We start from the raw sequence: 22,602 nt of genomic DNA on the forward strand, positions 1-22,602 counted from the left end.
CTGTTTTTTTTTTTTTTTTTGTATCTGGAGCTTATGGGCTCAAAGCTCATAATTTGAGCATTAGCGCTGCACGGGGTGAGGGGATAATGACAGGTCTCAGGTAGAAGTGGGCTCAGAGCTGGTGATTCATTCATCAGCTTCACTGAGTCGCTACTCCTGTGCCTGGCTCTGTGCAGGGGACAAAGCGGTGACCGAGACAGCTCAGAGTTCAAGGGCTCCCAGGATGGTGCACCAGACACTGCCAACCTGGGTGTCAGGGTGGGATGGGTAAGAAACACTCCACTGTACAGTGTCTAATAAAACCCTGTTGGGCACTGGGGACACAGCATGGGCCGAGACAGACCTGTTCCTCCCCTTGCTCAGTGGATGCAGCAGGCAGTGATTAAATGGTAATCTGTCTCTGCCACTGGCCAGCCCTGTGACCTCAGGCCAGTGACAGCACTTCTCCAGCCTGTTTTTCTCTCAAACTGGGAGGACCTAGTACCCTCCTTACATGAGTTAACAGGGTTGTGAAGGGGTTGGCACAAATAACTAGCAGTGGGAGCTTTTGCTTTTTAAATCAGGAGAGAACACAGGTGGGAGAGGTGCTGAGCCTGAGGGCCTCTTCCCTGAGGAAGTGATAAGCAGCAGGGACTGAGGAATTCAGGAATTGTGCCAGAGGGCTGGGTGCAGGGACGGGACACCACAGGCACCGGTGGCAGAAAGTGTGAGAAGGAAGAGCCTGGGGTGAGTTTAGTATCCAGGAGGATGCTGCATGAGGAGCATACAAGAGGTGCTGGAAGCTTCTCTGGAAGGCAGTGGTGAAATGTGGTTTGTGTTTGTGTTTTGTTTCTGGCCGCACCATGTGGCATGCAGGATCTTAGTTCCCAACCAGGGATCAGAACCCGTGCCCCCTACAGTGGAAGCACGGAGTCTCGACCACTGGATCGCCAGGAAGTCCATGGTTCGTGTTTTAAAAGGCTTCCCCGGCTCGATGTGAAGACACTGGGAGGCAGCAAGGGGTGCAGGGAAAGGGTGGTTGGCATCCAGAAATGGGTGGGTGCAGCACTGATGGTGGGGGTGGACAAGTCCTGGGATCTCAGAGATTGTCAGTCTCTCCCCTGCAGAGAGGCAGCCGGTCTGTGTGGCTCCTGGCTATAACCCTAGCCCAGAGTAGGTGCTCAATACTGGCAGGTGGGCTTGGGGGAGTTGGGGTGATGCCCAGGATGGATTCGGGGGGACCCTGCACAAAGAATCTCTGGTTGAAGGTCCAGTCCAACCCCTTGGGCTGCCGCTCAGAAGGAGAAGCTGAGGCACGCTGTGCCTCGTGACACAGCTGAGCTGGGGCCGCAGCAGCCTAGTGGCTGGAGTGCTGTGGTCGGAGGAGCAGGGCCTGGCCACAGAGGCCGGCCCGCACCCCACCGGCAGGCACCACGTACTCCCGGCCATCCGCAGCCCGAGAGGGCGAGAAGTCCGTCAGCTGCAGGTTGCTGTCCCGGACCTGGTCATAGTCCCACAGCTGGTGATGCCAACTCTTGCCCTGCTTGGCGAGCAGGTAGACAGCCCCCGGGGAGCCTTCTTCTGGCAGGGATGGTGGCTGGTGGGGTGTGCCAGGCACTGGGTGGAACAGGCCTGGCAGCTCGGGATCCTCCGAGTAGCCAAGGCTGGGCACACGCTGCACACCCAGCAGGACCCCTGGGGGGAGAGGGGGAGGCTGTGAGGAGGAGCTGAGTCCTGATGAGGGGCTGGGGCTCCCGGAGTCCCCCCACAGCCCTCCAGCGGGGGCGCTGCCGAGATCCCTGCACTGTACAGAGTGGGGGCACAGCTGGGCTTGGATCTGAACCCACGGTGCTGGGCTGGAGAACTGCAGGCATTTTACATCCTGCCGACAGCCTGGCAGTAGTGAACAGAGCAGACGTCACCGTCTAGCTGTTGCGAGCTGTCCCGGAGAGCTGTGCTACGAGGTGAGCACACCAGGGCGCCGCCTTCTAGCAGGCAGGTGGAGAGATGAAGGTGCTGACTATAGCCAACAGCAACAGACGTGGAACGTACCAGGCACCATTTAAAGAGTTTGAACATTCAAACAGCCCTCTGTCCTGGGGACTGTTGTCACCCTGATTTCCAGATGGGGACCTGGAGGCCCAGAGTCACAGAGCCTGGGAGTGTCTGGGCCAGGTTTGCAGTCCAGTTTGATCCTCCCCTGTGCTCTGAGTTTCTTGTTTGGGAAAAACCCTGATTGACAGATGCTGAAGTACCTGCTGCCGGCCAGGACCCTGCTAACTACCCTGTAGGGACAAAGGTGGTCCAACCCTGGCTCCCGCCTGGAGTACTGCGGAGGGGCTGGCACGAGGGTGAACACGTGAGGAGGGGAGACTGGGGATCAGGGAGGCCCGCGGTGAGGGTCCAGGGCAGGGGAGGGGGAACCCACCTGCGCTCACAGCCCAGTGGGCCTTGTGGCCCTTCCTCTGACACGGCTCGTGGTTGAAGTCCTCGTCGTAGCTGCACTGCAGTCAAGGCCAATGCTGCGGGGCGGCCCTCGGACACCCGCCCCCCTCGCCGACTCCCCCCATCCCAGCCCGGCTCCCTCCCTGACCCTGGGATACGGGATAAGGAGGGGGTGTCCGGCGATAATGTGCTGCAGGACGTGGTCTCTGTTGGGACCGCCCAGGCCGCCGCAGAGCACCTCTGCCTGGCAGCCCAGTGCCTCTTGGGCCAGCCTGCCCATGTCAGCCACTGCAGGGACAGAGCAGACACACGAGGAGCAGTCACTGTGCACCAGGCACTGGGAAAAAGGCTTTTAGGAATCAATGCCTATAACCCTCATCTTGACCATCATCTCTTTGTACAAATGTGGAAAATGAGCCACAGAGAAAGACATAGATCCTGTATTAATGCATGTGTGTGGGATTTAGAAAACTGGTACACACGATCCTATTGGCAAAACAGAGACACTGACACACAGACGCAGAGAATAAATGTGTGGGTACCCATGGGGCGGGGGTGGGAGGAACTGGGAGATGGCAACTGACACGTGTATACTATTGATACTATGTGTGAAACAGACAACTAATGAGAATCTACTGTATAGAACAGGGAACTCAACTCAATGCACTATGGTGACCTGAATGACAAGCAAGTCCTAAAGAGAGGAGATACATGGCTGTGTATGGCTGACCGATCCTGCCGTCCAGCAGAAACTGACACAGCATTGTGAAGCAACTCTATTGCAATAAAAATTTAAAAAAAAACGTGAGGCACAGAGAGGATAAGTTGCTTGTCTATGGTGACGCAGCAGGAAGCGGCAGAGCTGGGCTGGGAACCCAGGTGGCCTGGTTCCAGAGTCCACCTCATAACACTCTGCTCTACTTCGGCGGGGGGTGGGGGGGGTGGGGTTGGGGGTGTGAAGGGCGCAAAGAATGGAACAAAGTCCCCCATGTGCCGGATGTGTCCCAGCCAAGCTCTCCAGTCCCCTCCTGCAGGACATCTGGGTGACACCCTTCCACACCCAACCTACCTGAAAACATTTCTCCCTGGGCCGTGTATCCTCTCTCGATGGCCACCTGCACGAGTCTCTCCAGAGAGGTGCCGCCGGGGGGCGCCAGGAGGGTGCCTGCCATCCACAAGGCCACCAGTCCACACCTGGGGAGAGACAGGCCCAGTCCCCCAACCTCTAATTGGAGTCTTTCCTGGCCCCCTCGGCCCTGGAAGCTGGAGTGTGGGGAACAGTTTGCCGCCCTGGGGGATTTCCCTTCTTGTCTCCCAGGGCGAGTGGGGAGACCTGACTTCCTCCTCCTAGGAGAGAGGATGGCCAAGGCCTGAACCCAAGGCTGGAGGGCTGTGGTGGGGTGAGAGGGTGGGAGGTTAGGCAGACATGTCACCTGGGCTTCCAGGAGGAGCAGGTGCCAACGGGGAGTCAGAGATAATGGACCAGATTCATTTGTTCATTTGCTTGTTTGTTTCAACTGTTTACTGGGCATGCTCCCAGGACCCTGACCTGGGTAAGTTCCCCTTCTCCCTCCCCTCCTCCTTCCCCCTAGGCTGCCTGGGATGAACCCACTCTTCCCACACTCCCCGGTCAGTCCTCACAGAGGCTGGTGAGGGCAAAGGCTTGAGGGCACAGCCGGGCTGGGGTCCCAAATCAGGGTACGCACTGAGGGCCTTCTTGGATGAGGGAGGGCAGGTCAGCACAGAAGAGGATCCGCTGCAGGTCACTTCTGAAACTGAATCAGAGGCGCATTCAGGTCGTGAGGCAACCAGTTCCTAGGGTCTCACCCTTGAGGGCTGCTCTTGGCTGGGTCAGACTGCCTTCATCCCTGATGAGACACTTCCCTTCCCCACCTCTGTTTTCTCATCTGTTCAATGGGAATCATTCTTCTGCCTGCTACTCCCTGCTTTTTCTCAGCTATTGAAGGGGTAAAGAGCAGATGTGCAAAAGCTTTGCAACTAGGAGTCAGAGGAAGTTATTAGCAGGGATGTCTCTACATCATGCTGAGCCTTAGTGGCTCAGTGGTAAAGAACCAGCCTGCCAACGCAGGAGACTCGGGTTTGATCCCTCAGTCGAGAAGATCCTCCAGCAAAGGGAATGGGAATCCACTCCAGTATTGTTGCCTGGAAAATCCCATGGAGAGAGGAGCCTGGTGGGCTACAGTTGCAAGGAGTTGGACAGGATTTAGCGACTGAGCACACATGCATGCTCTACACCATGGATTAAAAAATTAACGAAAGAAAGAAAGGGAAAATTTTATTGGAGCCAACCTGAGGATTATAACCTGGGAGATAGTCTTTCAGAACGCTCTGAGGACTTCTCCACCCATCAGATGTCAAAAACACAGTCATATGTTAAGTTTTTGAGACAAAGGGTTGTCAAAATATTATTGACAGTTTACTCAATCCAGATTTAGTACAAAGCAAGTTGTGGGACATGGGTCATTTTGACCACTTAACAAGATTAAGAAGGAAAGTCTTCTGATGAGATTAAGAAGGAATGTTACTCTGTAAGGAAGTCTGATAAATGCACACTAAATAGGAGGGAGGAGGCCCAAACAGGCAAATAAATATTTTACATTTAAATTTTTATCTTGCTGGGACTTCCCTGGTGGTCCAGTGGTAAGACTTTGCCTTCCAAAAGCAGGAGATGCAGGTTTGATCCCTGGTAGGGGAACTAAGATCCCACAAGCCTCAATAACCAAAAAGCCAAAACATAAAAAACAGAAGCAATACTGTAACAAATTCAATAAAGACTTTAAAAACGATCCACATAAAAAAAAAAAATTTTTTTCTCTTGTCTTGCCATAAAACAAGAATTTAATTTCATCAATGCCGAATCTCTGCATGTTTTCCACTCTCAAACCTGTTTTTCATGCAGTTGGACAGGATAGAAATCCCTTTACTCAGCCTTGAGCAAAACCAAGTGATAGCTCCAGGCCTAAGAGATCATTGATAGAGTCAGGCCCAGCCCCATCCTAGGGGAGGCCACTCAGAATATTTTGGTGATTCCAGTCCTTCCCCCCTCCCAGCTAGGGCTCAGGAGGTGCTGGGCAATGTGCTTATATCTCTATCCCAAAGCCAGTGAAAGGGGAAGGCTGGGAGGCATCCTCCTGATGAGAGGAGATATCACAGCACAGTGGTTAAAAGCAGGGCGTGGCCCCCCGCCCCCCCACCTGCCGGCAAAAAGCAGCGAGCCCCACCGCATGCCCTTCCTCTTCTAAGCACTGTGGCCAAGTGACTTAACCAATTTGAATCTCAGCTTCCTCATCTGAAAAATGGGGTAACAATAGTTCCTGCCCCGAGGGGGGAGAGATAAATTAAAAGGTTGAGTTTAACACAGATACACTATTATGTACCTGGAGGAGGGCATGGCAACCCACTCCAGTATTATTGCCTGGAGAATCCCCATGGACAGAGGAGCCTGGCGGGCTACACACCATGGGGTCACAAAGAGTTAGACGTGACTGAAGCGACTTAGCATGTATGCATGCATGAATATACATACATACATATATGTATGTGTATCTGAATCACTGTACTGTACACCTGAAAATAACATGACATTATAAATCAACTATACTTCAATTAAAAAAATAAATAGTAACTTCCTCGACAGCACTCAGGGGTTCCCTCCTCCAGGTAAGTCCCTGGGACACCCACCCCCCCCCCCCTCCTCCTGGCGCACTCCCTCTGGACTCCCTCCCGATGGGTCGGACCTCTCCTCCCGGGGCTGTCGCTGTCCGGTGGAGGGAGTGATCTGTTTCTCCCACTGGACGAGGTGCTCTCAAGGAGCAGGAGCTTTCTTCATTGCTGAAGGCACACAGCCACTGAAGGCCTCTAAATAGGGAGCTGAAGCAGACTGTTTGCCCTTGAGGAAATGGGAAACCCCAAGAGAAGATGACTGAAGTTATGTGGGGAGAGGTGGTTGGGTGAGACCACGGGTGGGAGGGATGGGCCCTGGGACCCTACCGGTCCTTGTGCAGCTTCAGGAGCCTCTTCACATCCTCTCTGCTCCCGGGGACTGGGCCGGCCCTCTCCAAGGCCTCCTTCAGGAGCTGACTCTTCTCTAGGCCGAAGACATGAGGGGGAGCAAACCCGGTGGTGGGGGGCGGAGGCGGCAATGGAGGTGGTGGGGGAACAGGGGCCTGGAAACTCGAGGGTGGAAAAGCTAATTCGGGGAGGTTTGGGGTAAGGGGAGGAAGTGGGATATTAAGGGCCTGGGATGCAGGGGTTTCAGGAGGAGGAATTGGTGGCTCTAGAGGAGAACATGGAGAAATCATTTTGGGGGTCTGTGACTTAGGCTGAAAGATCGAGAATGGGAGAGAGGGGACAGATTCTCCAAAATGTGGTCACAGGGATGGAGAGTCTGACGGTCTTAGAGCTGAGCTCCTGATCTGGGAGCTTAAGTTGGGATTGCAAAAAAAACCAGGGCTAAAATCTGGAACCTTGGGAGCAGGGATTGAAGCTGACGCAAATCACAAGGAATCTGAGGCTTAAGGGGTCCTTTAATGTGCAAACAGATCTGTGGTACAGAGTTGGGATGCAGAGCTCAAGGAGTGAGGCTTAGTAGGAGTTAACTTCTTATCCTGGGCTAGTTTAGAAACTTGGGAAATTATGGGACACGAAAGCCCAGGCCTGGGGCAAGGCACCTAAAGCGTGGGATTTAGGACCCCTGGGCTAAAAACTGGGAGAATGTAAAATAGATCCCACCCCCTCGCATCTCAGACCCGAGTTTGGAACCTTAGAGCTGACCTTTGAGTCAAGAGGTCAAAAGGACACTTGACAAGGAAAATAGCCTAATTGTGGAGGAAGTCCTGAAATCGGGGCGCAGCAGGAAGTCTTGGGGGCTGGAGAAGGCTCACAGATTGGAGGTCGTTGGGAGCCCCTAAACGGCTGTGGTAACAGGGTCGGGCCGTAAAACGCGCCTACCCTTCCCGCAAAATGGCTGCCGCAGCGTACAGTCTTTCCCAAATCCCGCGGTAAAACTCGCAACTCAAGTCCGCCCCTTTAGCGATCACGTGACAGACAGGCTACCAAAGAAAGGCCTTGGAAGAGATTGCCGCGAGAACCGAGTCCTGATTGGCAGGAAGCGGGTGAGGGGGCGAGGCCTTCACTGATTGGTCCGTAGTCGCGTGCGCCTCTACTGAGGCGGGAACCCAATTGCCGTTTTTATTGGCAAAATCTGGGTCCGGGAGCGAGCCTTACTCTGATTGGCCAAGCTACCAAATTTCCGCGCAGAGATTGGCTTGTAGACAGACAAAGGCGGGTCCAGAGGAGGAAGTTTTGTGGTCGGCGCTCAGCAGCGTAGCAGGCACCGCTTGCGGGATCTGAGACTGTTCGGGTGAGTATTGGGTAGAAGCGGCCGTGGGCGCCTGGCGGCGGAGCGCTTGGCTCCCGGGCTTTCCTGCATCTCGTGTAGCAGGAACTATTTTTTTTCTGCGCGAGGCAGGGGTTCCGAAAATTGTGCCGCCTGCCTTAACTGGCTCTTACTTCCGGGCCTTTTCTTCTGGGCCGGCCTTTGAGCGCGTGGGCCAGTGGGAATCGCCACCTAGGCGGAGCCTAGGCCGCTCCGCCTACTAAGTCGAGTAGAGCATCCTGGGACTCGTAGTAAACCTCACGAGATTTCCCTCACCACGCAGGGAAGAGAAGCTGTGTTCTGCGTTTGCTTTGTTTTCCGAACCGTGCTTCCCTCTTCCCTCCTCTTTACCTTACTTGACTTTCTCTTGGAAGGAAGATCCTTAAGCAGCCCGCGTTGGGACAAAAGGATTTTCAGAAACCCAGGACTGAGTGGGACTTTTTCGTTCTTTCAGACCTACCTCAGCAACTTACTCCATGGCAGTTCCCGAGACCCGCCCCAACCACACTATTTATATCAACAATCTCAATGAGAAGATCAAGAAGGATGGTGAGTTTTAGGGATAGTCCGGACACCAGGCTATCCCACACGAGCCTGCCCCCTCTTCTGTCCCCAGCATCCATGTCTGTTCCTCAGCCTTCTCCCGCCAAACTCTTTAAGAGTTCACCCTTCAGCCTTTGCACAGGCAGTGCGATTGGTATTTCCTCATTTTCTCTTACACTTTTCCCGTTAACCTGGTCTTTCAAGGTCTTTCACGGTTTCAGCTTTAAGACCCCCCCCCCCTCCTCCAGGATGCCTCCCCCTTCCCTTTTCCACCCACGTGCCTGCCTCTGACTTCCTAAAACCCTTAACCTCCCCAGTCAAGTCCTAATGTGGCTATCAGGGGGCTGTCTCTTTCCTGGCCTTTGAGCTCCAGGAGGGTAAGAACTGCAATTGTTGGCCACTGTCATGCCCTCAAGTGATTAGCCCACAGTGAAAACGTTTCATTTCAAAGTAAAGTGAAATGAACCATGATGGTGGATAACACTGGGTACCCGTGCTGATGTATAAATAATGGTTACATTTAACTTTCACAGCAACCCTGCAGGAAGGACCTATTGTTCCCATTTCTCAGATAAGGAAACTGAGAGTGCGGAGGGATATGATTTGCCCAGGGCATACAGCGCGGAAACGTGGTTGAGACCACTATATGGAATTCTGGTTAAGAACTCGATTCTAGATGTGACATAACTTTTCTTTTTTCTTGAGCAAGTTATCACTTTTTATTGAACCTCATTTTTTTTTTTATATATAGGAAAGGTGGGCAAAATCATATAGGAAAAGTGGGCAAAATCTTTGTGCAGGTGTTACGGGGAATATATGAACTAAACTTCCATGCTTTTTTTTTTTTTTATGGTACTTAGCAGTTAGTAAGGGTTGGATATAAGTGTTAGCTCTTATTATCTCCTCAAGAAAACTGTAAGGAGAACTGAAGAAGCTTGCTGGCATTAAGTTGAAGTTACCGATAAAGTTGCTATTGAAGATAATAAATAAGCCATGTAAATTCCTCATATGCTATTAGAGCATTGTGCCCAGCCAGTTCTCTGTGGAGCTGTGGACATGGTGACTGAGACAGTCCTAGTCCTGACTTCATGGAACCACAGTCTAGTAGAGATGACAGACCTGCTCCCAGACCGTGATAGCCCAGAGTAGCCATGGCCATAATTGGGGGAAGTTGAGTCATAGTAGTCAAGGCCGGGATTGGGCACTTGGAAAGAGGTATTCAGGTTCATAGAACAGGAGACATTTTGGGAACGCCTACCAGGTAGAGGAAGAAGCATTTGTGTTACAATGAGGCAGAAGAGTGACTAACCTGGACCAGCATGTGCAAATGTCCAGGGGCAAAAGAGAGCCCAGGGCATCCTGGGAACCACATGTACTGTTTTGGGTGCCTGAGACCTAGAGGCTGGTGATTCATGAAGAACATTCAGGCAAGCAGTGCACGCTGGCTCCTGAGGCCTTGAGGGCTGGGTGGGGTGTTTTACTTCATCCTGAGGGCTTTGGGGAGCCAGGCAAGGGATGCAGTTAATTGTGGAAGATCTTTCCAACTGTGGAGGGTGAACTTGCATGGGCAAGAAAGGAGACTGGGGAGAGGCCCAGCACCTAGGGGAATGACTAAGGCCCACGCTGGGTTCATGGGGATGGCAGGTGGAGACAAATCTCGGAAATGTCATCAGGATTTTTGGCTATTTGCTTTCCTCTTTACCCGATCCCCCTTTTCTTTCCTAATGTCTCTTCGGCCGGGTATCTTAAGCTCAGGTACCTTCTTTGCATAAGGCTGGTACCCTTTCCTGGCTGTCCATTTGCTAGGGAGGTTTGGTGGTCCTGGGTTCAGATGGACTTGGGTCCCGAGCCAGTGACAGATCCTCTGAGAGCCTCTATCCACATTAGTAAAATTGGGTCAGTTATAATTGCTACCTCATGGAGTAGAGGTTAAAAATTTGGTGAAGTTATTCCCAGAAATCATTTACTGCTATGTTTCTTCAGGCAAATGTATTTGGAGATTTGTGTGCTGGCAACTATACTGTTCATTAGGGTTTGTTTTTTTTTTTTTCTTTTTTTTTTGGATCACACCAAGGGGCTTACGGAATTTTAGTTCCCTGACCAGGGATCAAACCTGGACCTTGTCAATAAGAGCACAGAGTCGTAACCACTTGACCACCAGGGAGTTCCCTGTGGGGATATTGTGATAAACAAATAGGATAGACTTGTACTTCTTCAGAAAGAGGACCAAACAAAAAGGAAACAAACATAATGTCAGGAAGCGGGAAATGCCTTGGAAGAAAAGCAAGTAGGTTCTCACAGTGGGGGGAATGACATGAGAGGGCTCTTATTTCACCAGGGTGGTCATGGAAGGCCTCAGGTGGGAACATCTCTGCTGAGTCCTGGGTGACTGGAAGGAGGCAGCCATGTGCACATCAGGAGAAGGTTGCTCCTAGTAGAGGGAGCAGTCAGTGCAAAGGTCCTGAGGCAAGGTTGCTGTGACGGGCCTGAGAAGGGGCTGGGAGGCCAGTGTGGCTGGAGCTATAGGAGTGAAGATGGGGCATGGGGAGAGATGAGGTGGGAGAAGTCAGCCAGGGCCAGATCAGAGGGGCTCATGTCAAGGTACTGGAGACAGTGAGGAAAAGTGCTTGCATTTATCGAGCATTTACTGTGTGTCCTCTCTATGTGTGACTCGTGTTCCCCTGCAGCGAGTGGGCTAGGTATCTTGATTGCTGACCTACTACAGAGTCAATGCACACGACCACCTGAGTGGTTCTAGGCTGCTGATGGTATTGCTCAGTACTCTGTCAGGGGGCTGATGGTGTCCCCTCTGGGCTGCATTTCCTCTGAAAAGCGGAGCTCCAGCCCCAGGACATGATACCCCGGCCTACAGTCACCGCTGGGTCTTTCCTGTCCCCACTGCAGAGCTGAAGAAGTCCTTGTACGCCATCTTCTCCCAGTTTGGCCAGATCCTGGATATCCTGGTGTCACGAAGCCTGAAGATGAGAGGCCAGGCCTTTGTCATTTTCAAGGAGGTCAGCAGCGCCACCAACGCCCTGCGTTCCATGCAGGGCTTCCCCTTCTACGACAAGCCCATGGTGAGCACCGGGTGTGGAGGGTATGGGCGTGTGCCTGCGCCAAGTGCTGTTGCAGGCTGGATGGGTCTGGGCTACTGTCGCCTGTAGATCAGAGCCTTAAGGATGGGAGTTCCTCCTGTTGGTCCTCGGCATCCACTGTTCACTGTACTGGGGCTGTGGGGACACACAGCAATCAAGGGAAGTCCCAGCTCTGCCCTTGTAGACCCACAGTGCCACTGGAGAGACACGCCTGTCTCCGGGTGGTGATGACCCGAGGGCTCAGGGCTGGGACGAGCGAGTGCACAGAACTCGGGGAGCTTACTCTCACCCGGTCTGGGAGTTTGCAGGGGAGCCTTTCTGGATGAGTAAGAGTTGGAGAAGCATAGCTGAGAGAGACAAAGGAACTAAGAATGGGAGATAAGCAAGAACCTGTGTAACTGAGGGAGTGAGTCAAATTCATTCCGCAGAAGTGGAGGGTGGGAGATGGTGGGGTGGGCATGGCCTGGAGAGTTGTCAGAAGTCAGGCTAAGGAGCTGATCCTGAAGGTGGATTTGATTCCAAGGTTGCTGGCCAACCATGCAAGGGTTAGGGAGATGCCTGTGGCTGTTGGGGATCCTCCCCAACAGTTCAGTTGTGGGAGATGGGTTTCAGTTGTGATGGTGAGGCTGGGTCAGGATCCCAGGTCTGGGATAAGGGGAGAGTTCATCTAGGATCAGGGGTTAACGGTGATGGCTAACACTGGGTACCAGGTGCTCATGTATAAATCATGGTTACATGGGGCCATGGGATGGGAGGAAGTGGGTTACAGATGTTCAGTAGGCCTTGAACAGACAGGGGTTCTGTTATTCAGAGTCCCTGCCCTGATCCAGAATTCCTGCCATATCAGTCAGTTCTCTCTCCCTCTGTCAGTTCTTCTGAGTTTCACCTGTTTGGAATATGCCTCCCTGAACCAGCAGGGTGGTGACAGCAAGTGTCAGTGCCTGCAGGCTCCAGGCATGTCGTTTCACGTGGAACACATTGGCCCCAGGGGCACAGGCGGCCTGGTGCCCTCACCTCCTTCCGGATGGGGCTGCTCTCTGACTCCTGCCTGTTGTCTCCTGTTGTGGGTGTGTGAGACCACAGTTGCCACATCTTCCATTGCTTTTCTGGAGTATCTGGAAATTCCCTTTTGAGGACTAAAAATCATAAATCATTTTGTGTGGACCTCCCTCCCCTGCTTTTCTCTGACATCAGTGCTTGAACCGTAGAAAGCACTGAGCCACTGTGAGTTCTGTCAGGGAATCCTGTCAACTCTACCTGGAAAACCTCTGCTGAAAACATAAAATTAAAAAAAAAACAACCAAACTTCCACTCCAAAAAAACCCTCCACTGATTCTTCCCACTCCTCCCCTGGTAGCCACCTAGTCCCAGCTTCGACCCTTCTCCCTGTTTTGACTCCCTGCTCCTCCCAGGCCTCTCCATCCCATGGCCACAGCGCTCCTTGGGAGTCAGAAGTGAGAGCTCGTCATTCCCCTGCTTATAACACTCTGTGACTCCCGGCTTGCTCAGGAAAAGACAAAGTACCCTAGGCCCCCTGTTGCCTCTGTGATGTCGCCTGCCTCCTCATCCACGTAGGCCTCCCTGCTGTTCCTTGAGCACACCCCATACTCTAGCTCTTCAGTGGCTCTTCCTTTGCTAGAACGCTTTTTTCCCTCGATGCCTGCGTGCCTCCCTCCCTCCCTGTCTCTACACCAACATTATCTCTCTGAGGTCTTTCTGGCTGCACTCTGAAAATTTCAGTTCTTCTCAACTCTTCACCTCCCCTTCTCCTGTTGGTTTACTTTTTAATCTCTGTCATATTTTCCCCAGAGAACTAATTCCACAAGAGCAGGGGCTTTTGTGTGATTGGCTCATTGCTGAATCCTCGGGGCAAATTTGGGTGCTCTGTAAACAGCTGAATGAGATTGAGTTTGGAGAAGGTGTGATGGAAACCTCCCTGCATAGTGCTCCAATCCTGGCCTTGTTTCCTTCTACCTTGAGCTGATGCTTGGAGCTGTCCCATCTTCCTATCAAAAAATCCCAGCAACCACTTCCTGAGAGCTTGCTACATGCCAGGCACTGTTTAGAGCACTGTTTAGGTCCTAGTCCTGGTCGTCCTTTGAAGTGGGAAATACCTCAGTACCCAGTTCACAGGTGGGGACATTGAGGCCAAGGGATTACGATGATGTTTCCCACCAAGCTCCAAGCAAGGTCTGATTTTGGCTCCTAAGTCCAGCCTCCTTCACCCTCTGCTCTCTGTTGGGCAGCGCATCCAATACGCCAAGACCGACTCGGATATCATTGCCAAGATGAAGGGCACCTTCGTGGAGCGGGACCGCAAGCGGGAGAAGAGGAAGCCCAAGAGCCAGGAGACCCCAGCTGCCAAAAAGGCCGTGCAGGGAGGGGCGGCTGCCCCTGTGGTGGGCGCTGTGCAAGGGCCTGTCCCGGTAAGCCAGGGCCCACAGACGCAGCCCTCTCACCACCAGGTCTTGGCCTTGTGGGCTGGCGCGGGGTGGGGTAGGGAGAGTTACCCCCTTGGGGATTCAGACATTCCCCCCACTTCCATTTTTCTTGTGAGATTGTGTGCCTATCTATAGGGGGGTGAGCATATGAATGATGGTATCTCCACTTGGAAATGTCTAATGTCTATGCCTCCCTGCCAGTTTCTCAGGATCTTTTTCTGTGTGTCTCAGTCTTTTTGTTTTTTCTCTCCTTGACCTTGATTTTGCTGTGTCTTCTAAAGTCAGTGTCTATGAAGCAAATCCAGAGGAAACCACTAACCAGCTATTAGGATTAAAAGAATTTCATTTAACAAGGTCACCAGATCAATATGGAAAAGTCAGTTTTATTTCTGTACATTAGCAACAAACAAGGATACTTCAGATTGAAAAACACCTCCAAGAAGTGTGCAAGGCCGCCCACTGAAACGATAGAATACGGCTGAGAGAAATTGGAAGACTCAGTGCTATTAAGATGTCATTTTTCTCCAAGCTGGTTTAAGAGTCAACTCTGTCCCAATCAGAATCCCGAGAGGTATTTGTGGGCACAGACAGGCTGTCTGTGAATGTCTGTGATGGCAAAGCAGGGGCCTGTTGTTAAGGAATGGTATGGTTTCCTGAGGATGGGAAGATGGACCAGTGGGGCAGAGTGGAGTCCAGAAACCTGCACATGTGTATGTGGTTGCTCTGTATGTGACTGAGGTACCACTGCTCTCCAGGGGTGAAAGGGCTTTTTCCCCTAATAAATCATACTGGACCAATTGGATATTTGCAAGAGGGGAAAGTTAAGCCCTGCCTTGGCTACATATAAGTTAATTTGAGATAAACAGTAGACTTGAGTGTGTCAGCTCCAGTAATCAAAGTTCTTGAAGAAAACAGAAAAATGTCTTTATGACCTTGGTGAGACTATAAGAGTAGAAACATCCTGTTTTCTAAACAAGATACAGAAGGCATAAAGTACTAAAGAAAAGATGAATGAATTGGACCCACTCTGGTCTCCGAACCTCCGAATGTTCTGATGAGTCGTCTTGTGTCAGTGTCCGTGTCTTGGGTTAAACTGCCCCATCCTTACCCTCTCTGCTCTTGCTGTGCCCAGCTTTCCATCCAGCTTTGACTGTTCACATGAGGTTCAGCTCCTGTCTCCCCTGGGAGCACGTGCTCTTTGCCTTCAGCCTCTCCCTTCCCCTTGCTGTCACCCCTTACCATGTCTTTCTGCATCAACCCTGACCATCCCCATCTATCTCTGCCTTCCATGTCTGTCCTCTGGGCCTGTTTCTTTCTCCATACACTGTATTTATTTATTTGGCCGTGTCGGGTCTTAGTTGCGGCATACGGGATCCTTCTGTTTTGATGCACCAACTTTCCAGTTGTGGTATGCAGCCTTAGCTGCTCCGCAGCACGTGGGATCTTAGTTCCCAGACGAGGGATCAAACCCAGGTCCCCTGCATTGCAAGGCAGATTCTTAAACACTAGACCAGGGAAGTCCCCATAAAGTTTTAAAGCAGTACAGCATGCTGCTTATAGTGTTTATTTCCACCCCTTTTAGTTGATAATGTTTTTATTTTTCTTCTAGTCTTTTTTTTTTTTTTCCCCCCAGTAGGCCCCCAAATTTGTTCATATGTCCACAAGCAAAGTTAGGCCATTCTGACCAATTTTTCTTTTCTTTTTTTTGGGGGGGGCCATACTGAGTGACGTGTGGGATCTTAGTTCCCTGACCAAGGATTGAACCTGTTCCCCCTGCAGTGGAAGCACCAAGTTCTAACCACTGGATGGCTAGGGAATTCCCCTAACCAATTTTTATATGTTAAAAAAAAAGTTTCTATTTAACTCTTTCTAATTTGATGTCCCCTGTGACCTTGGGCCTGATCTGCTCCATCCATCCCTCTTTGGATGCCTTTCTTGCCTTTTCCAAGTCTGAATCTTTTCTCTGTGTCTCACACCTAGGGTTTCCTGTAACAACTTTTTCTCCTCTTTCCTCCCAACACTGAAATCACACCTCCTCCCACCTGCTGGTGCCCTCTGAGCCCTGCCCTCCTCTCCCCGCAGGGCATGCCGCCGATGACTCAGGCGCCCCGCATCATGCACCACATGCCAGGCCAGCCCCCTTACATGCCACCGCCGGGCATGATCCCGCCTCCAGGACTAGCGCCTGGCCAGCTCCCGCCGGGGGCCATGCCGCCACAGCAGCTTATGCCGGGGCAGATGCCACCTGCTCAGCCTGTAAGTGTCTAGTCCTCCCAGGGTCTAGTATAGTCAGGAGACAAGAATGGCAGGTAGGGTGCTGTTTTAGGTTGGGTGGTCTGGGCAGGCCTCCCTGAGGAGGTGCTATTGGAGGATGAAGATTTAGCAGTGGCGTCAGGCCCTGGGACAGAGGAATTGGTGTGTTTGCGGTAGCAGGTCAAGGGGAGGCTGGAATGGGGGTGGGCTGCACCTCGCTTCACTCTGTGAACTTCTGCTGAGCACCCGCTTATGGGTGCAACTGTGCTCCCTTGTGACTTACAGTCTAGGGCACCGTCGGGTAGATGGGCAACAACACGGGGTCTGTTAGATGAAAGACTAGAAAGAAGTCAAGCAGGGCGGGACTGGAGGGCAGGAGGGCCATAGATCCCCGACCAGACTTACGGTCTCCCGTCGCTCTCCTGCAGCTTTCAGAAAATCCACCAAATCACATCTTGTTCCTCACCAACCTGCCCGAGGAGACCAACGAGCTCATGCTTTCCATGCTTTTCAACCAGTAAGTGGGGCCTGTGGCTGGGCTGGGCCCGGAGGGTGGTGGCCGCGAGGTGGCACCACAGGGACAAGCCTCATAATTCTGCTGGTGGAGCCTGAGCCTGTGCAGGCGGGGACAGCGCCTGGAGGTCAGAAGGAGGAGGCTGAGGCCAGCCCTGCAGCGGCCGGGCGTGGACGGCAGCAGTGGCCAGGATGGGCAGGCTGTCCTCTGCCTTTAGGGAGATGACTCTGGATCTCATCTTTCCAGTCTCTAACTTAGACAAAGGCAAGGTGCAAGTCCAGCAACAGGGAGATGTCACTGAATGCTGGCTAGACTGGAAGAAGTCAGCCTGTTCAGACTGCAGGTGTGGGAGTTGGGGATGCTCGACCCCTCAGGGATGTGGGTGGGTGCGGGCCATTGCGTGGGGTAACTGTCCACTGTTTAGTCAAGTGCTCACCTAGACTTCTCTGGTGGCTCAACAGTAAAGAATCCACTGCTAATCCAGGAGACGCAGGTTCAATCCCTTGGAAAAGGAAATGACAACCCACTCCAGCATTCTTGCCTAGGAAATCCCATGGACAGTGGAGCCTAGGGTCACAGAGTCAGACATCACTTAGTGACTAAAGAACAACACTTGATGACTGCTCCTGTTTATGTGAAATTCTTTTTTTTTTTTTTTCACGTGAAATTCTAACATGCCCAAGGGACTGGGTGGGGCATTCCTCATGGTGTGGTTAGGAGCTGGAGGCAGCCTGGGAGAAAGGTGAGGTCAAGTGCAGGTGCTCGGAGCTAGAGGGGACAGGAAGAGCATGCTGTGTGGTTCTTTATACCAGGGTCGAGAGGAAATTTTGAGAAACTGAATGAAACAAAAATCATACCATTCAATTTTATACCATGTTCACAAAACAATGTATAGTTTCTAAGAATACTGATGGAATAAAGGATACCCGGTAATCCTGAGGATGGTTGCCTAATGGGGAAGGAAGTAAGGAATGAGAAGAGGGAAATGAAAGAAACAGCAGATCATAAAAGTAGAGGGTAGTGGTTATTCTGGGGCTTCCCAGGTGGCTCGTTGGTAAAGAACTTGTCTGCCAGTGCAGAAGATGCAGGTTTGATCCCTGGGTTGAGAAGATCCCTTGGAGAAGGGCATGGCAACCCACTTCAGTATTCTTGCCTGGAGAATCTCCATGGACAGAGGAGCCTGGTGGGCTACAGTCCGCGGGGCTGCAGAGAGTCGGACTCAACTGAGCACATCAACTTAGCATTGTCCCCATTTTGGGCTGGATGATCCTTTGTTATTGGGGCCGTCTTCTGCATCATGGGGTGTTTAGCAGCATTCCTGGCCCCTACTCACTGGATTCTTGAATGTTCAAGGGCATTGCTGAGGCTGGATCCCTGAGGTCTCTGCCTTTCTCTCAGGTTCCCTGGGTTCAAGGAGGTCCGGCTGGTTCCTGGGCGGCACGACATCGCCTTCGTGGAGTTTGACAATGAGGTGCAGGCAGGGGCCGCTCGAGACGCCCTGCAGGGCTTCAAGATCACCCAGAACAACGCCATGAAGATCTCTTTTGCCAAGAAGTAGCACCCTTTCCCCATGCCTGTCCCGGCCCCCTGTTCTGGGGCCACCCCCTCCCCTCTTGGTTCAGCCCCCTGAAGGTAAGTCCCCCTTGGGGGCCTTCTTGGAGCCGAGTGTGAGTGAGTGGTCTCCACACAGCATTGTACCCAGAGTCTGTCCCCAGACATTGCACCTGGTGCTGTTAGGCTGGAATTAAAGTGTTTTTTGCGGTTTGTTTTTTCACAACCATTTGTTTTTATTTTCTTGTCCTCCGTGTTTCCCTTCTCTGCACACCACAGTATTCTTGGTGTTTGAGAAGCTCAGCACATTGGGGATTGCAACTTTGGGAAAATACAGAATAGTGTAGCAACACTGTCCAAACTTAAGTTGCTTTTACTATTTTTGGCAGATTGAATTCAGGGCAAGAAGTTAAAACCCAGGCTGCCAAGTACAGTTGGGCAGGTTCTGTACTGCACAAGGATGGTGCTTTTAATGGCACACCATTCACTATAGACTCATGTTGATTGCAATAATTTTCTGACATGATAGAGTGTTAAGAAAGAGGTTTTTCTTTACCTTTTTCTAGACAAAAATGCTTTCTCTCATAGCAAGAGTCTCACAGAAACCACTATAGCTACTTCCGAAAGAAAGGGAAGGAAAACGAGTATTCACGAAATCATTGAAAGGATGGTAGGAATGGCAGTTTGGGTTGGAGAGGCTGAGTTCAACTTTGCAGCCCCCGATTGAGCTGCAGTCTCTGGAATTCAGAAGAGGTCCCTGCTGCTGCTGCGGGGAGGGTCCATGCTGACTTGGTCACACATGGGAGACACCAGCCAGGAGCTTCGGGCAAGTGGCTGATTCAGTCTCCCTCCAGTGCTGCAGCTGCAGTGGAAGCTAGATGTGGTTTCTGGCTGAACAGCTGAAGCTGGGTAAGAAGGGGAGATTGAATGGGGGACCTTTGAAGCTTAGCAGTCTGTCACAGATCTGACTTGACAATTTTTAAGTTGACTAAATGTGTGTGTGTGTATAAATATATATATATATATATATAGCTTAAAACCCTTTCTCACACCATATAGATAGCAAAATGAGATCCCTTGCCAGAAATAGAAAATTACCACAAAAATAAATACAATGAGGCACAGTGTTAAATTCTCCCTGGATGTCTTTTCCCATGTTAAGGCTCTGAGCCCCAGCTTGCACCTGCACTGTTCTCTCCATTAAAGAGGAATGATGGTGTTGGAAACGCTGAAGACTTGGGGCACCACATGCACACTTCCTCCTTGTAGGATCTAAAAGATGGAAGCGGGAGGGTGATTGTCATCTTCACATAAAGTTATTGCAGACAGCACGTGGGAACGTGGGGTCTCTGGACAGTCCCCCCAACCCCCACGATAGACAACTGATGTCCCCACTCTTGAGTTTCATCTTTCTTCCTGAGCTGTGCACCCCACCCCAGGTACTTAGCAAGCACTCAGTAAATTCCACAGATAACTTGCCAAGTACCTAATACACACCAGGTACTGTTGTGGCATAAAATATGCAGTGGTGAATGAAACAGACAAGCTAATTTTAGATGCTGAGTTCTGATAGAACTGACATGATGGGGTGATGGGGTGGTGGAGCTGGGGAGCAGTAATGGGTGATCAAAGGAAGCCTCTGGGAGGTAACATGAATAGAGCTATTTGATGCTTGTATGGTAGTTGGTGCTGGGTGTTGTGTGTGTGGAGGTGGCTTAGGCCCAGTCTTTGACCAGGAGGAATCTTTCCCCACCCCAAGCCTGTGTGTGTCCCATCTTCCCCTAAAACTAAAGTTTGGACTTGCTGGCCAGAGATGAGAATACCTGAGGAAAGAGATGGGTCTTCAGGCAAGTGGATCTCTGTGAAGCGTGGTTTTAGATACGAGACTTGAGTTCACATCCTCTGCCACTGTTTCATTCTGGCCTTGGGCAACTAACAGCTCCAAGCCCAGTAGTGATGGGTATGGGCCTACAGATAGATCTAGCTTCTCCACTTACTGACACTAACCTTGGACAAGTTCCTTAAGGCTCTGTGCTTCCATTTCTACCTAGAATGGGATTATAATGGTCCCCCTTCAAGGTAGTGCAGGGTATGCATTTGAACTAATAAACAAAAATATGCATGGTGAATTCTTTATTAAATAACTAGTATCCCAGATGAGAAAGGTGAGGCTCTGAGAGTAGTTTAGGGCAGTCAGGAAGTGGTTTCTGAGAAGAAATAGTGATCATGGTTGGACATCGCCTAGCCTAAGGCCCAACATATAATATTCACTCCGTACTTGAGAGCTGGGGCTATTTCTGGCAATCAAAGGGCTGCCTTGTTCTGCTGCCCCTCAGCACAGGAAATTCCAAGGTGGTTTTTCCATACTGGCTCCTCTTGTTCTGTCTCCGGGGGCACAGCTGAAGGACCTAGGTCTCCAAGCCAACTCAGAAAAGATGGAATTGGATATTTTAACCTGCCTGTCTGAGCCTGTCTGTTGAGGGGGGTGACTTGTTACTTGGAGTGGCCTGGGCTGCCTTGGGCCTCTTTGGGTATTTCCTTGGGCTGACAACCCTCACCCTGTCCTTGAAATGGTTCTGCCTGGGTAGCAGGCTCGAGGTGGTGTGGGCGAAATCTGGGGCTGGTTTAAGGAGGGGACCAGACCCAGAACACAGGTTTCCTTATGCTACTGCCGAGGGAGGGCAGGAGGAAACTGGAGACCCCATTCCTGCCTTAGCCACTGTCTTGCCCAGAGTCCATGATGGCTTGGTCCTTGGTGTTTCTCGGTGTCGTCTTGCTGTCTGCCTTCCCGGGGCCTGGTGCCGGCGGCCGCCCCATGCCCAAGCTGGCTGACCGGAAGATGTGTGCCGATGAGGAATGCAGCCGTGAGCGTTAGGGGTCCCGGGGTGTGTGGAGGGCTTTGGTTGCTAGCCTGTGTGGAGGGTGCTTTCACTCCCTTCTATATTCCTTCTCCAGACCCCATCTCCATGGCCGTGGCCCTTCAGGACTATGTGGCCCCTGACTGCCGTTTCTTGACCATATACCAGGGCCAAGTGGTGTATGTCTTCTCCAAGCTCAAGGGCCGAGGGCGGCTCTTCTGGGGAGGCAGCGTGAGTCTTGGGAGAACAGAGGAGGAAAGGGTAGAGAGCTGGGGTGGGAGCATACCCTACTTTTTTACCTACAGGGCAAATCCCAGGGAGTGAACTGAAGTACAGTCGGCAGGGGGTGGCTGCTGTGATCCACTCTGTTTTTCTTTCTTTAGCAATTATTAGGGCATATCCTGTAGTGCCAAATTGCTATAGACACCGAAGGTACAGTAAAGAATGATGCCTTTTATTCTGATGAAGGAGACAAGCCATCAAAAATACCAACTCGTGTGTGCTGCTTTGAGAATTAGTATAAAGTGACTGGGTGACTAATTCACATGGGGTGGTCAGGGAGGACTTTGCAGCAGGCGACTTTAAGCTGAGATTGGACTGACAAGGATGGAGCCAGCTAGATGATCAGGGAGGAGCAAGTGTGCACAGGACTTGAGCAGGAATGAGCTTGCCATGTTCCCAGACCCCGGCTTTTAACTCCTCTTCCCCAGGTTCAGGGAGATTACTATGGAGATGGAGCTGCTCGCCTGGGCTATTTCCCCAGTAGCATCGTACGTGAAGACCAGACCCTGAAACCTGCCAAAACCGATGTCAAGACAGATGTGAGTATCTTGGGGGCTGGCAAGAATCTGGAGGGAGGACCTTTGGGTTGCAGTGACAGGCAAAGATGCTCCTAACCTCAGCACCCTAGCAACCTCGGCGCCCTGGCAGCCTCGCTGCGTGCGCTGGAACAGACTCCCTGCCTTTTCTTATTTGAAAGATGAGTGATTTCTAAATCCAAGTTCGATTGAGAGCTGCAGAGTTGAGCGCTCTAGGCTAATTTGCATAGCACTTGTGCAGCCAAACCTGGTCTCTGAGGCTGCAGCATTTGCTAAAACCACTAGATCCTTTGTGGTGTGACCACTGGTTTTCTCCCCACTGTTTCCCCTTTCTCTTTTTCAGATATGGGATTTCTACTGCCAGTGAGCTCAGTCTATGCTGTCAGTGTTGTTGTTTCTCCCCGACTTTATGCAAATACATCAGCCAAGTGCAAACTGGGTCTCTGTGGTCTTTGTGGTGGGGATCTAGAAAAAAATGTTTCCCCCAGGTTTCTGAATCTAGCCAATCAACCCACCAACTGTGGTGACATAAGTGGTTGCTAGGCAGAGTTTCATGGACTGAAGGCTCTGCTCCAAGCTCGGTCGAGGTGGGCTCCTAAGCTTAGCTATTACAGACAAATAAATGAGAAGATGGAATAACTGGACACCCATATTGGGGAATTATAGTGTCCTCTCTAGACCATTAGGAGAACTATTGAACTGTTGGG

The 22,602-nt window shown here is 51.5% G+C and overlaps 3 protein-coding genes across 6 annotated transcripts; 2 read left to right on the forward strand and 1 right to left on the reverse strand.

Annotated features, from left to right (window-relative positions):
- Nucleotides 1-27: 27 nt before the first annotated feature.
- On the reverse strand, nt 28-7,457 carry ACTMAP (actin maturation protease). 4 transcript variants are annotated; one of them, XM_061139346.1, is made up of 7 exons: nt 7,396-7,414; nt 6,436-6,532; nt 4,131-4,199; nt 3,494-3,618; nt 2,583-2,712; nt 2,408-2,478; nt 30-1,674 (listed from the first exon to the last, which is right to left on the reverse strand). In XM_061139346.1, the coding sequence occupies exons 4-7, from the start codon at nt 3,594-3,596 to the stop codon at nt 1,337-1,339; spliced, it is 642 nt and encodes a 213-aa protein (XP_060995329.1). In that variant the 5' UTR covers nt 3,597-3,618; nt 4,131-4,199; nt 6,436-6,532; nt 7,396-7,414; the 3' UTR covers nt 30-1,336. The 4 variants fall into 4 exon arrangements, with proteins under 4 accessions (XP_060995325.1, XP_060995329.1, XP_060995326.1 ...); XM_061139342.1 differs by having other exon boundaries at nt 28-1,674; nt 6,436-7,457; XM_061139343.1 differs by lacking the exon at nt 2,583-2,712 and having other exon boundaries at nt 1,341-1,674; nt 2,408-2,483; nt 6,436-7,457.
- A 197-nt stretch (nt 7,458-7,654) lies between these two features.
- SNRPA (small nuclear ribonucleoprotein polypeptide A) lies at nt 7,655-18,445 on the forward strand. Its single transcript, XM_061139347.1, has 7 exons — nt 7,655-7,807; nt 8,277-8,371; nt 11,270-11,442; nt 13,707-13,886; nt 15,984-16,157; nt 16,583-16,671; nt 18,067-18,445. Exons 2-7 carry the CDS (start codon nt 8,299-8,301, stop codon nt 18,224-18,226), a joined length of 849 nt encoding a protein of 282 aa, XP_060995330.1. The 5' UTR covers nt 7,655-7,807; nt 8,277-8,298; the 3' UTR covers nt 18,227-18,445.
- Nucleotides 18,446-18,578: 133 nt separating this feature from the next.
- MIA (MIA SH3 domain containing) lies at nt 18,579-22,360 on the forward strand. Its single transcript, XM_061139348.1, has 4 exons — nt 18,579-21,083; nt 21,175-21,308; nt 21,788-21,898; nt 22,239-22,360. Exons 1-4 carry the CDS (start codon nt 20,957-20,959, stop codon nt 22,260-22,262), a joined length of 396 nt encoding a protein of 131 aa, XP_060995331.1. The 5' UTR covers nt 18,579-20,956; the 3' UTR covers nt 22,263-22,360.
- The last annotated feature ends 242 nt before the right edge of the window (nt 22,361-22,602 follow it).

This window comes from Dama dama, chromosome 4 (assembly GCF_033118175.1).
Source record: "Dama dama isolate Ldn47 chromosome 4, ASM3311817v1, whole genome shotgun sequence".
NCBI lineage: Eukaryota > Metazoa > Chordata > Mammalia > Artiodactyla > Cervidae > Dama > Dama dama.

Excerpts from the sequence above, each read along its gene's own strand:
- ACTMAP (XM_061139342.1), bottom strand. The coding sequence starts at position 6,746 with ATGATTTCTCCATGTTCTCCTCTAGAGCCACCAATTCCTCCTCCTGAA. Across the intron at positions 3,619-4,130 it reads CTCATCCAAGAAGGCCCTCA|GTGTGGACTGGTGGCCTTGT; the intron begins GTGCGTACCCTG and ends GTCTCTCCCCAG. Across the intron at positions 2,479-2,582 it reads GGACACCCCCTCCTTATCCC|CTACGACGAGGACTTCAACC; the intron begins GTATCCCAGGGT and ends ACTGCAGTGCAG.
- SNRPA (XM_061139347.1), top strand. The coding sequence starts at position 8,299 with ATGGCAGTTCCCGAGACCCGCCCCAACCACACTATTTATATCAACAAT. Across the intron at positions 13,887-15,983 it reads CTGTGCAAGGGCCTGTCCCG|GGCATGCCGCCGATGACTCA; the intron begins GTAAGCCAGGGC and ends CTCTCCCCGCAG. Across the intron at positions 16,672-18,066 it reads CTTTCCATGCTTTTCAACCA|GTTCCCTGGGTTCAAGGAGG; the intron begins GTAAGTGGGGCC and ends CCTTTCTCTCAG.
- MIA (XM_061139348.1), top strand. The coding sequence starts at position 20,957 with ATGATGGCTTGGTCCTTGGTGTTTCTCGGTGTCGTCTTGCTGTCTGCC. Across the intron at positions 21,084-21,174 it reads TGCCGATGAGGAATGCAGCC|ACCCCATCTCCATGGCCGTG; the intron begins GTGAGCGTTAGG and ends TTCCTTCTCCAG. Across the intron at positions 21,309-21,787 it reads GGCTCTTCTGGGGAGGCAGC|GTTCAGGGAGATTACTATGG; the intron begins GTGAGTCTTGGG and ends CCTCTTCCCCAG.